General features: G+C 37.5%; 2 protein-coding genes across 2 annotated transcripts; both read right to left on the bottom strand.

Moving 5' to 3' along the window:
• Positions 1-2,817: 2,817 nt before the first annotated feature.
• Positions 2,818-4,391, bottom strand: LOC121234842 (putative oxidoreductase TDA3). The gene is made up of 2 exons (XM_041130968.1): positions 3,435-4,391; positions 2,818-3,285 (listed from the first exon to the last, which is right to left on the bottom strand). Exons 1-2 carry the CDS (start codon positions 4,321-4,323, stop codon positions 2,903-2,905), a joined length of 1,272 nt encoding a protein of 423 aa, XP_040986902.1. The 5' UTR covers positions 4,324-4,391; the 3' UTR covers positions 2,818-2,902.
• Positions 4,392-7,547: 3,156 nt separating this feature from the next.
• On the bottom strand, positions 7,548-8,901 carry LOC121268894 (transcription factor MYB44-like). Its single transcript, XM_041173166.1, has one exon. The coding sequence runs from the start codon at positions 8,813-8,815 to the stop codon at positions 7,850-7,852; it is 966 nt and encodes a 321-aa protein (XP_041029100.1). The 5' UTR covers positions 8,816-8,901; the 3' UTR covers positions 7,548-7,849.
• Between the last annotated feature and the right edge of the window lie 3,298 nt (positions 8,902-12,199).

The raw sequence follows: 12,199 nt of genomic DNA, 5'->3' as shown, positions 1-12,199 counted from the left end.
CAGATTTGATTAGTAGGTATTAATTATGTCTGCCTTGCTTGCATTAGATAGTTTGAGTTTTCAGAATTAGCAGAGAAGACTTGAAAACTTTGCAGAGTTATTTCTTTGTGGTGGTTAACTACTTTTATTAGCAGAATTCTTTTTCCCCATTAATTTAAGACCTGAACTGTAGCAAAATGCACTTAGATGGTGCTATGATTCTTCTCCAAGTTGTCATCTTGTGACGGTGGACATGACCATGAGGAACACCTTGTCTCATTTTGGACTTTTTATGCAAATTCCAAATACATGCAGAAGATTTGCCTTTAGATTTACTGGCAATAACCCATCTTTGATTGTGGTTTAATTTTTTAGTCTTCTAGGCACCAGAGCTAACAGGCCATACACATGGGAATGCATCATGATCTCATCCATCATCAACTAATTATTTTTTTTTTAATTTTTTCCCTTTTTTCCTTTTTTTTAAAATTCTGTGGCAGCTTTACTTGCCACATTAAAAAATAATTTGTCAATATAAAAGTAGTTGAACCCTTTTATAATATCAAATTATAACTAGTACACCAAAGGTTGAAAGATCTAGTGCCTAGTGCCTTGTTTGGTGAACGATTCACTTGGAATGCCCAATCAAGATTAGGGTTTTCTTAGGGAAGTATGACACTCAATTTGAATATCAAAGCTCCTTTTTATCTGTTCTCTCCAAGCGAAATAGAAAAACTGTTGGAAAAGCTCTAAAGCAGTTAACTTTTTCTTTTTCTGTGAAAAGATGGTAATGGCTTGGCTATAGGGAGAGGTTGGAGGTGGAGGTTGGGCCATGGCTGATTGTGTAAGATTACCAAAAGAAAAATTTTTGGAAAGGTCAGCTTGGATCCACCAGTGCAAACGATCATCTGGAATTTTTTGACAGCATCTTAGGAAAAATGACATCTTGATTATGTGATGGTATTGCTGCCAGTTTTATATGAATGGTGTCACGTCAACTTGAAATGCCAAGAAGGGATTGAATATTCTTTAAAGATTTTCCCATTTTTTTTAATGTACTATATAAAACCTACTTTCTTTGCTTGAGTCTTGTGGATTAAACTTAATATTCCCTAATTTCATGAAAAAAACAAAAATGGCACAACAAGGGCATAAACCTTTAACTGAGAAAATGTACAGAGGTAGAAAGTAGGCAACCAGAAAATAATATGATTTCTGTAATGTGCACGTGGCTTGGGTAAAAACCCTTGTGAAAACTGCAGAATGCATAGCTGGGCTTTGCTTGAACTTCAGCAGCTTTTCCACTCCTTTCCCCTACTAAACGGATCTTGTTTCTTTTGCCCTCTCTTCATGGTTACGAAAGTAGAAAGTCTATGCATTGCATTTCAACCAGAATACGAACACAGAATCATGATTTGTGATGCAAAATTGGAAATTATATATGGCGCTCAGTTGAGAAGCATTGAATTTCACTGTCTTGGCCTTTTAGGAAACCATCCGTTTCCTTTGTCATTACTCAAAGCTCATGAAACTTTATCATCGCATATACTCGTATTAAATGACTTGAATGAATCTCGTCAAAAAGCTAATGCCATGATCTGTAATTGCACGTGCTGCCCACTAATCCAAATTACTAACGTGTTTTTGGGTCTGAAACCAGACCCAAGAAAGAGATAAGACATAATAAAGCATTCATCTTTTAAAAAGCTAGGAAATAAAAAAGAACGAACATCGATCGAGGTGATCAGGAAATTACGACCTGGAACTCCTCCAAAGAGTCAGCCCCGTGAATTCTAAGACACGAAGCATTCAAACATCTTTAGATAATATGAGGTTAATTAATAACTCAACCGGGTCATTAGCCGGTGCTTTTGCAGGAAGGAATCGATGAAGAATTCCCAGTTCGTCAACACCATGGTTCTTTTTTTCCTATTGAATTTGTCTTGATTTCTGTCCCCAGATTGGGATTAGGAAACAATTGAATTGATTATGAAAGAGAAAGGACAGCTCTCTTTATTACCTCTACACTTTACACCCAGGTACACAAAGTGCCAGTTCATAGGGAATAATAATGAGATCTGATACTCTGACTGTAATTAAAAAAGCCTTTTACAAATTTGGCAGTCATTGATTGATCTGCATATCCAAACTCTGTTTTGAAAGGATTTTGGGAAGAACATTATTGCATTTCAGACCTTAGACTTGTTGTTAAGAGACGAGTGGTAAAAAGCTCATTGTACTTTGAGAAAGACTTTTTAGCAGCACTCAAATGTTGGGTTCTATGTACAAGAAAAATGTCACATTCATTGACGTTTGGTGTCAAAGGCTCCGAATGAATGGTACTGCCCCTAATGGCTATTCTTGTGATACATACGGCCACATCGGTGCACGAGTCCGTGTTCCTGTCTAAGTGTCTGCACCAAGACCCAAACAAACTTGTCTTGTCTTTGAGTCAATCAAACTGCATTTGGCTCCCTTGTCATGGTCTCCGTGGGCCAACCTCGAATTTAGCCTTATGCTATCTAAATAATGAGGCCCAACAGAGCTGAATGCGAACAAACTGACCTTTGTTGGTTATGCAATCCAAGGCGTTATGGGCTTAAGGACAGAAACTGAGCATTTAGTAGAGACAGGCCCAGTATTGGAATGTTGAATGAGGGATATCCATACCAATAAATGAGGCCCAAATTTTAAAGTTGCCGTGGATCAGATTTGGGGGTGAAGTTTTTTTCATTGCAGAACCGTGGCAAAAGGTTTTCGGTGCATAACTGGGTAGCTATTCAAAATTAGAAGCCACCCAGAACCGGCAATGTTGTAGCAGCATTTGGTAGAACCGTAGAAACAAAATCTTCGGCTTTTATTTAGCAACAATTATTACAACAGCATCGTCCATAAAGTCCTGATCTTCATATGTACCAAAAAATTAAACCAAAGCTTTCTTACTCCCAACAAATCTAGCAGGACTAAACCCAGAAAGATCAACAATGCTAGCATGCCCATCCAACACAAGCTCGGCCATGGCAGCCCCAGTGGCTGGGCCGTTCAAAATACCCCAGCAACTATGCCCAGTTGCCACATAACACTTTTGAATTCCAGGAACCTCCCCGATCACAGGCACACCATCATCGGTACAAGGCAAGAAACACGCTTGCTCTGCCTTCACTTGCGCCTCTCCTTCACCCAAATGGCTCGACACCGTCCTAGCCACCCTCTTAAGCACCTGTATCGATTCCGGGTTGCCGGCGATCTGCTCCGGATCATCTGGCACCTCCGCCTCCGCCGACATCCCACATACGTACACCTCCCCTGAAAATCCATTACACCCCCAAACTCGGGCCTTAGAACACTCTTTTTGGTCATCAGCTCAACATTTCCATTCTTGAACTGGAGCTAGGCATTGTCCAAATTCATGCATAATGATTAAAAATGTGGAAATTAGGAAGTGAAGAATATACCTGTGGGACGAGGGTATACTTCGGGGTCCAAGGGGTTTCCCCCTTGAGACGGATAGTAGCTGAGGAAAAGCGCATGCGGGGTTATAGCATCGGTCTCTTTCGGCTCCAACACAATGCTATGAGCTTTCAGACCGTACACTCTAAATAGCGACGATAGAAGCTCCAATTTACAAGACCAAGGTCCAAGTGCCAATACCACAGCATCCGAGTCAATCACCCGGCCACCTTCGAGCACGACCGATCTGACTCGGCCTCCCTCTACCTCAACGCTCTCCAATTTCCCGATCACCACCTCCACGCCGTAACTCTCGACGGCTTTGGTAATCAGGGTCCGAGTAAAGAGCTGGGGGTGAACTTGTGCTGTGGTCTCGAGGGTCCCGATGGTTCTGGAGCTCCGAATTCGCCCATCAACCCAACCTGGAACGATATTGGAGTTACCGGAGGGTTTGGAACCTGATGGAGGGTCCGGCGATTCGGTAATGGAGAGACTGAGAGTGGTGAGGGGTCTGTAGCCGTAGGACTGTGGCCCGTCGAGTTCCTGGGCAAGCGAACGGTGCAGATCGAAGCTGGCCCGGGCCAGGGCAGAAACGAGCCCACCGTCGCACCAGTCGAGTGCGAGGAAACCACCGGCTTTCCCGGAGGCGGCGCAGGCCACGGAGGACTTCTCGACGAGTGTGACGCACGCACCCTTCTTGGCTAAGAAATAAGCTGTGCAAACGCCGATGACTCCACCGCCACAAACCACCACGCGCCTTGGGTGTTCGTCCATGAGTGACGAAGATGACGAGGATGATCTGATCGAGGTGCAAACGAAGGTTCTAGAGTTGCGGACTTGGAGGAGAAATGGGGATAGCGACGAAGGCGGTGATGATATCACCACGACCACCATATCTATTTGCCACAGTTCTTCATCGGAGGACTGACACGTGGGATTATTTACCGGAGCTTTTAGGCAAAGGAACAGACAGTCTCGGCCCAGTTTACAAAGATATAGGTCCCATCCCAAGTAAGCCCAGTTTAGAGCATGACATTGACTTCTTCAAAAACTTAATTCATCTTCAAAATTTAAAAAAATATAGATAAAATAATTTATATTAACTTTTTCAAAAAGTAAAAATTTGAGCTATGAGCTACAGTAATTTTAAGTATATCTTTAAATTTATAATATTTTATTATAAAAATTATTTCAACTGCTTTACTTTTTAGTTTTCAATTCTTATGATTTTCACTTCTTCTAAATGTCATTTCATTTTTATTTTTGTGTTTAGTTTTGAAATATGTAAAAGAATAAATATTATTATTAATTAATATACGGTTAGTATAATTTTAAAATATGAAAAGAAAATTATTATTAAAAAAATAATATTATATTATTATTTTTACTAATCTAAGAGGTTATAATCGGAGAGATTTTGAATTTATAAAAAACATATATCTTTCATTAAATTTTCAAAATGATTTTGATGAGGTAAAAGCTAATGCTCTTAGCAAAGGAACGGCCGTGGCTCATCTGACACTAATATGTAGGCCCCGGCCCAAATAAACCCAGTTTAATGGTGTTCGAAAATCTTCTTCAGTCCGAGACACAGGCCCAATAAGCAGTCGACAATTGGTTGATCTGGACACAGCTTTCCGAGACAGTGGAAATATAACATTCGATAGATTCGGCCCATTAATATTACATGGGTCACATATTTTCATTGTGGTAGTTATTCGACTAAAATTGCAATTTGTTTCCTATGAATGATCAACTCATTTTTATTTATGCATAAAAACTTTAATTAGGTACACTTGGATCCCAACTAAAATCCCAATTTGTTTCCAAAATAAACACATGTTAACTCAAATACAAAGCCATATAAAAGCAAAATAAAAATTATCAATCACGTACAATTAAAACATAGTTCTAATGATAGCAATCGTTTTTAACTTTTTTTATTTATGTTTTTGTACCAACTAACAATGGGTTTGACCATAATGGACACATTGATATTTAAACTAAAAACTTAGTTTGGGCATATGTTGAATCCAAGTAATGTTAGATGCTGTTGTAGAGTGCGCAAGCACAGCACAATCATTTTAAAAAAGAGTAGGGTCCACTATTAAAAAATAAATTTTTTTTTAAATGTAAGTTTGGTATTTACTCACTTACTGCGTTTACGCACTGCAAATATCATTTCTCAAACAAGAATGAAATGGACCTAATTATTTGGAATCATTGAAAGTAGAAGTGCATGACTAGTGGGTTATGACCTGGCCACGAGTTTTATCCTTTGGTTATAATCTGAAATGAGTGAGTCACTCATGCAAAAATCACTTGCATCTATTGTCATTACAGCTTGCAAAGCTTAGCTTTTGTATTGTTTTGTGTCTGCAAATTGCGTCACCATTTGTATAATAATTGTCGTCCCTTGCAAGGACCCAGAAGACTTGATATGCGCACTAAGGCGACAAGAAATGCTCGTAGCCTTAGTAGCATCCTCCATCAAGTTGGGGTAGGTGAATTATTTCTTTTGTCACCGATCAGTGCTTTAGAAATGAACAATATATATATATATATATATATATATATATATATATATTATTTATAGTGCTAACCAGAACAGCAAGATCAACCTTCTGGATCTAACATACATGTTGCATTCTCAGTCTCCAATGAGAGCATGATGTTGAGAGGCTTAAAACCTTTGCTGCATGTTTTCACTCTGGAGCAAAGACAATTTTTGCTTGACTTTTGATGTCAAGTTGCAGTTTCTTTTTTCACGTTATTCTCTGGACAAAATATCGAGTTGGAATTTTCTTTCAATGTTTTTCTGGGATTGGGATTTCTGAGGTCCCCACATAATTTAATTACTTATCCCTTCATTTTTTCCACAGGTGAGCAGAAAATCAGATTTCAATTCTGCTTTCACACGTTCTTCATTAAGTAATTAGAAAATGCAGTTCCCTTGGAGATTCGATTTCGTTTTAACTCTTATTATATCGTACTTAGAATGAGTGGAGGTGTCAAACTAGACTAGCATTAATCAGTTTCTTCTGCAAATAGATTTTTTTTCTTAGCAAATCTTTTGAAAAAGATGATATTGTTTTATTCAAATAATAATCAAGCAGTTTCACTATATCAAAATAATCTCATAAACTGATATGACTTGATGTAGTGATTTGTCAAGTTGTAAAGTTAAAAACAGATCCGAATCACATAAAACCACGTAAATAATGTAATTTGTTTGGTACTCCTACCGTATCATACTAAATAACATGTCATGCAAATTGTTTGAAGATAGACTGTAATTTGTAATGACATGAGATTTAAATAATAAGTACTCTAAAATATGTCTTTCATTTTTCTAACTGCCAACACCATCCGTGCTTATTCTCAACTCCCAACAAACCCCCACTTATAATTATCCAGTTAGTTCACCTCCAACCATAAAAACTGCTTTTCATAATATATATATATATATATATATATATATATATGATCGAGACTCAAGAGAGTTGCTCCTTTAAATACTTAGATGTGAAATCAAAAAAACCCACATCTGGATAAGAATGTAGCTAAAGTACAAAAGGGACATATTCTTAGGTCACTATTATCAAACGTGTGAAAATTTGTGTAAGGTATTATTGTATGTATGTATGTACGTATTTTACTGTTTGCGTAGGATTGGAGAAGTTATGTGTACCATCACTTTCATACATTAGAGCCACAACCAAAATGACTATCTATCATCACAACCCGTTTAAATTAAGGACCCAGAAGGCCAGAACCATGAAAATTATTAAAAAAAGAAAATACCAAAAGAGAAGAAGAAAAGTCTCCAGTTGTAATCAGACAGGCAGTCGATTGTGGGCAAGTGGGTTAATGTCTTTTAGTTTGCCCCAGGTAATATTCGGTAGGAATTGTATTATCGGACCTTATCTGTCGTCCTCTTGGTCGCCATTTATTGCTTTACTCCAGTCAACTCACTGTCGTGCTCCAGTTTTCTTTCAAATATAGATAAATTTCTTTCTAGGTTTCTAGCGTCGGATTCAGATTTTGAAGTTCAAAAACATTGTGGTAAAACAATAGCAAAAATGTACAGAAAAATGATCGACTGAAGAAATGACCAATACGAGAAATTAAAAGACCTTTTTCTATTTTTTTTTCATTTTTTCTCTTTTCCGGTGGCTTTTTTTTTATGTTTCCTAAACCTGAGGCCAAGACGGCCATAGAAAGATCAAAGTTCCAGTTTTTTTTTTTCCTTTCCAGATTTCTTCCGCTTGGATTCTGCTTCAACCTCTCTCTCTCTCTCTCGTTGACATCTCTCTGTACAATGCCCAAACTTATTTTCCTAAACACCATCGAAAAGAAGAAAACAAAGGCCCAGTTTTCTTTCCCCCATTTTATCCGATATTCCCACCAACTAAGACTACTACTCGATCCTGCCGATCCCGATTCTCTTCATAGCAAGATTCCTAAACACATCATCCTCCCTCACACCCATACACAACCCACCACTCTGCTCCAGCATATAGCTCCTCACCTCCTTCCTTATCATCTCCTGTATTACCCCCATTAGCTCCGCGCTCAATGGCACCAACCCAATGCTCCGATCCTCCTCCCGGATCATCTCTGCCGCCGGTGTCGGGTTCGTCGCCGGTACCGGGAATAAGGGTATTGTCGTTACGTTTGCTGCATGCGACGCTGACTCTGTGGAAGCCTGGTTCGAGGGCTCGCAGCAAGAATCGGCGACACCCGGCAGGGACAGGGACAACGATGTCGGAGGGTCAATATTGGTATTGGTTGTCGACGGCGTCGTTTCCATGGTAGGTACGACACCGCCGGTCCTTGCCACGGGCCGGTATACATGAGACGACGGTGGCAAAACAGGAACGCTAGAATAATCGCTCACATCGGATCCGGATGGACTGCTCGGGTTCACGTAAAGCCCGGTGGGGATGGGCACACCCGAACCCGCACTCAACGACCTCTTCAACGGCTGCTCCTGCTGAGTCAAATTCCCATCGTACCCACAGCCATCTTCAGTCCCCGACGAGGAGCACTTGCGCTTGAGCGTGGAGTTCCAGTGGTTCTTGATGGCGTTGTCGGTCCGACCCGATAGTAGGCGGGCGATGGTGGCCCACTTGTTCCCGAAACGAGCGTGGGCCCGAACTATGGTGTCGTCCTCCTCGGGAGAGAACGGCCTGTGCTCCACCTGCGGGGAAAGCTGGTTGCACCACCTGAGGCGGCACGACTTCCCGGAGCGTCCGGGAATGGACTTACTTATCAGCGACCAGTTCCGGGGGCCATGCTTCCGGACCAGCCTTTGTAGAGCTTCGTCTTCCTCGGCGCTCCAGGGACCCTTGATCCGATCCATTTCGTTTTTACAAACCGCCATGGCTGGTTTCTCTCGCTCTCTCTAGTTTCGATTTCTTAGGTTATTCGAAAATGGGTTGGTTGGAGAGCGGATTTAAATGGAAGAAAAGGCTGAGGAGGGGATATATAAATGAGAGGGGGGACAGGGGTGACGGCCCACGGGTTGAGCAAGTAAACATTTGGGAAGTGAAGAACGAGGCGTTAAGAGTAATCGGTACCGCTTCTACCAGGGAAGCGGTTTTAAGGACTCTGCGTTACAGCTGGATAATGGACACGCGTCAAAACGTCTGAGTTGCACTGATTTACACATAATAAAATTCACTATCTATTATAAATTTTTTTCCCCAAAATGGGACGCTCCTATCCTGTGACACTATGCTATAATACGAGGGAGCGTCTGCCAAAGCGCACTATTTATCTTTTTACACATAATATTTTATATAATTATATTTTAAATAAAAAATATTTTTATAAAATATCTTGTAAAAATAATATCATTTTTTAAAAATATATTTATTTTATAATATGTTATTTAATATTATATGAGTATATTATTAATATTATTTTTTAAAAATATATTTATTTTATAATATGTTATTTAATATTATATGAGTATATTATTACTCTTAACTTAAAACAATATTACGATAAAACTTTTTTTTTGTTTTTAAATCGAAAATTTTATCTCAACGAAAATCTTGGCACGTGAGATTTTATGATTATTCGTAACGCCTCCGAGATAAAACCACTACAGATAAACATGATAATTAAGTTTCCATATTTTATTTTTTTATTGATTACTACGTATTTTTTAACTCAATGTTATTATAATTTATAAATCCATATTATCGTCTCAGTTTTATAATATTATTTTCAGATTATATTTTGTGAAATTTAAGAATTATGGAGGATAATAATCTAAACTGAATTAAAAGATATATATATGCCTCGTTTGTTCTTTTACAAATAAGATAAGATCAGTTTTTAATAATATTTTTATTTTAAAATTATAATAATTAAATAAAATAAGATAAAATTAAATTAAAAATTTTATAAAAATGAACGACCTAAATAGAGTGACAAAAGAAAGGGTTGGAAAGATAAAATATTAAAGAGAAAAAGAGAATGATGATATTTATAAGTAGATAAAGATGAGAACAGTTGGCGTAAGGTATTTGATTTTTGGGTTTGACTGAAGTAGCCAGGCTGTAGAGCATTATCGTGTCGTGTTCTGTGTGGGATTTCTTTCTTTTTTTTTCAGTTTATCAACTGACAAATATATTTTTAAAACAGAATCTGAACGGAAAATTTTGGAATTCCTACGTCGATAAAATTAAACACAAAAAACGGCCACACGAAAAAAGCAGAAGAGAACAAAACGACAAGAGCGGTCGCAAAATGAGGAAGGGGCGAAGGGAATTATTGCTACTTTGCTCTGTCCCAACAAGCCAGCCTGTAAAACTGCCACCGCCACCAGGTCCACCACCAGCTCCCTCTTTAACGGTCTCTTCTTCCCACCGACACCTGTCGGTCACCCATTCCTTTCCCCGACACCCAAAAACCACCTCTCCTTCTAACCTTTTCCTGTACGGAACCGGTCATCCAATCCGCACGCTCCTCCCCTGACATTGACAAGGACAATGGGACACTTTCCTAGTTTCTACCCAGCCTTAAAAGCTTCCTCGACACTTTTCAAATTTTACTTAATTGCCAATGAAACAGTTTTTATTTTCAGTATTTTCGTAAAACTCATTCTACTATTTTAATTTATTATTATTTATAAAAAATTTAACTGAGTTCAATATCTGTAACTTAAAAATTAAAATAAAAGATATGCCTCTTGCTTTGTGTGGAAAATAAAAATAAAAATAAAGATTAAGAATGGAACATGTTGTTTGAATATAAATGGACTACATTTAAATATTGAGATAAATTAAGCTGAATTATGAATTTTAGTATTTTATGAGTCTCATTGAGATAAATTTTAAGTTAAAATTTGAAATAGGTTGAAATTAGTTTAACTTTTTTATAAAAAGTTAAAAATTTAATAGAACTTATCAATAATTAATTTGAGATGAGTTTAGTTTAATTTAACAAACAAACGCAACTTTAATTACTTGTAAACTGTAGTATTCTTAATTATTTGTTTAACATTATCAACATGTCCTTATCGTTTTTTTCGGTAAGTAGGCTGTCTTGATCGTTGAACAAGTACTACTGCTAGTTTTACAAACTCAAGTAATGGACATTGTCACTTTGACAGTTTTGGTAAGAGGATTGTCATTCCTATACCTGGATGCATTGACCAATTCCCGGCCAACGTTTTACGTCAAAGAAGAGATAATCTAACAGGTAACAACCCAAACATTTTTCATGCGAGCTTATCGTCGTGATATCCATTATATGCATAATTATTATTTAGAATTATGCATTTTTAATACCTTTTAATAACACGAGAGTATCAAATATTTGTACTAAAAATTATTTATTATTTTATTTATTTTTTATGACTATTCACTATTATTCAATATTCTATTATTAATTTTTTATTATTTTTTACTACTATTTATAAAATACATAAAAAAAAATACCTTACTACCTAAATACAATATTAAAATTATTAACCGAATTTTAAAAATCTATAGTAGGAAGGAGGTAGGCATAGATTAGATCTAATAAAAAATATTTAATATTTTTTGTTAAAAATAGATGTTAAATATCTAATAACTATCATAAAACCTACCTTATAAATTTATCTCTTTTCACATTACCCGTAAATTCAGTCAAGAAAAACTATGGAGAACCCAAATATTTAAAGAAGAAATGTGAGCCATTGGTTCGAAAGGGAAAAAAAAAATGAAAAAAGAAAAAAAGTCAAAAGAGAAAAAAAAAAAAAAGGAAAGATTTTGCATTCATGGAGAATCGTACTTTCAGATCAGTAACCGTTACGTGGGGACAGCTGTGAGCGAACCCATCCGCGAACCCATCCCGTCCGCCTTGTTTTCCTTTTTTTCTTTTTTTCCTTTTTCTTGAATCCTGTTTTTATCTTCTTCAACAGTCCAGCATGTGCAAAGTAGACTCCATCACGTGCTCGAGTCTCGCGCCAAGGAGACACATCACACACGTGCGAATTGCCACTTCCGGACCAGCAAGGAGCGAGCAAATCTCTTAATTACACATTTACCCTCTGTTCCAACTAATCCTTGCAGGATATCAAAGAGCTTTAAAGTCAGTTCATGGAATATAAAAATATAAAATGGTCAGCCCTTTAATTTGTTCCTGAATTTTGATTGTTAGTATATTTTAAATATTTAAAAAAATTATCAAATTATATATATATTTAAAATATTTAAAAAGAACTGCGGCCGTGTAGCATTGTTAAAATAAGGGCCTAAAATCTGCATCG

The sequence above is a fragment of the Juglans microcarpa x Juglans regia genome, chromosome 1D (genome assembly GCF_004785595.1).
Source record: "Juglans microcarpa x Juglans regia isolate MS1-56 chromosome 1D, Jm3101_v1.0, whole genome shotgun sequence".
Lineage (NCBI taxonomy): Eukaryota > Viridiplantae > Streptophyta > Magnoliopsida > Fagales > Juglandaceae > Juglans > Juglans microcarpa x Juglans regia.
The sequence above is the reverse complement of the archived record's forward strand: the minus strand, read 5'-3'. Positions and strand labels throughout refer to the sequence as shown.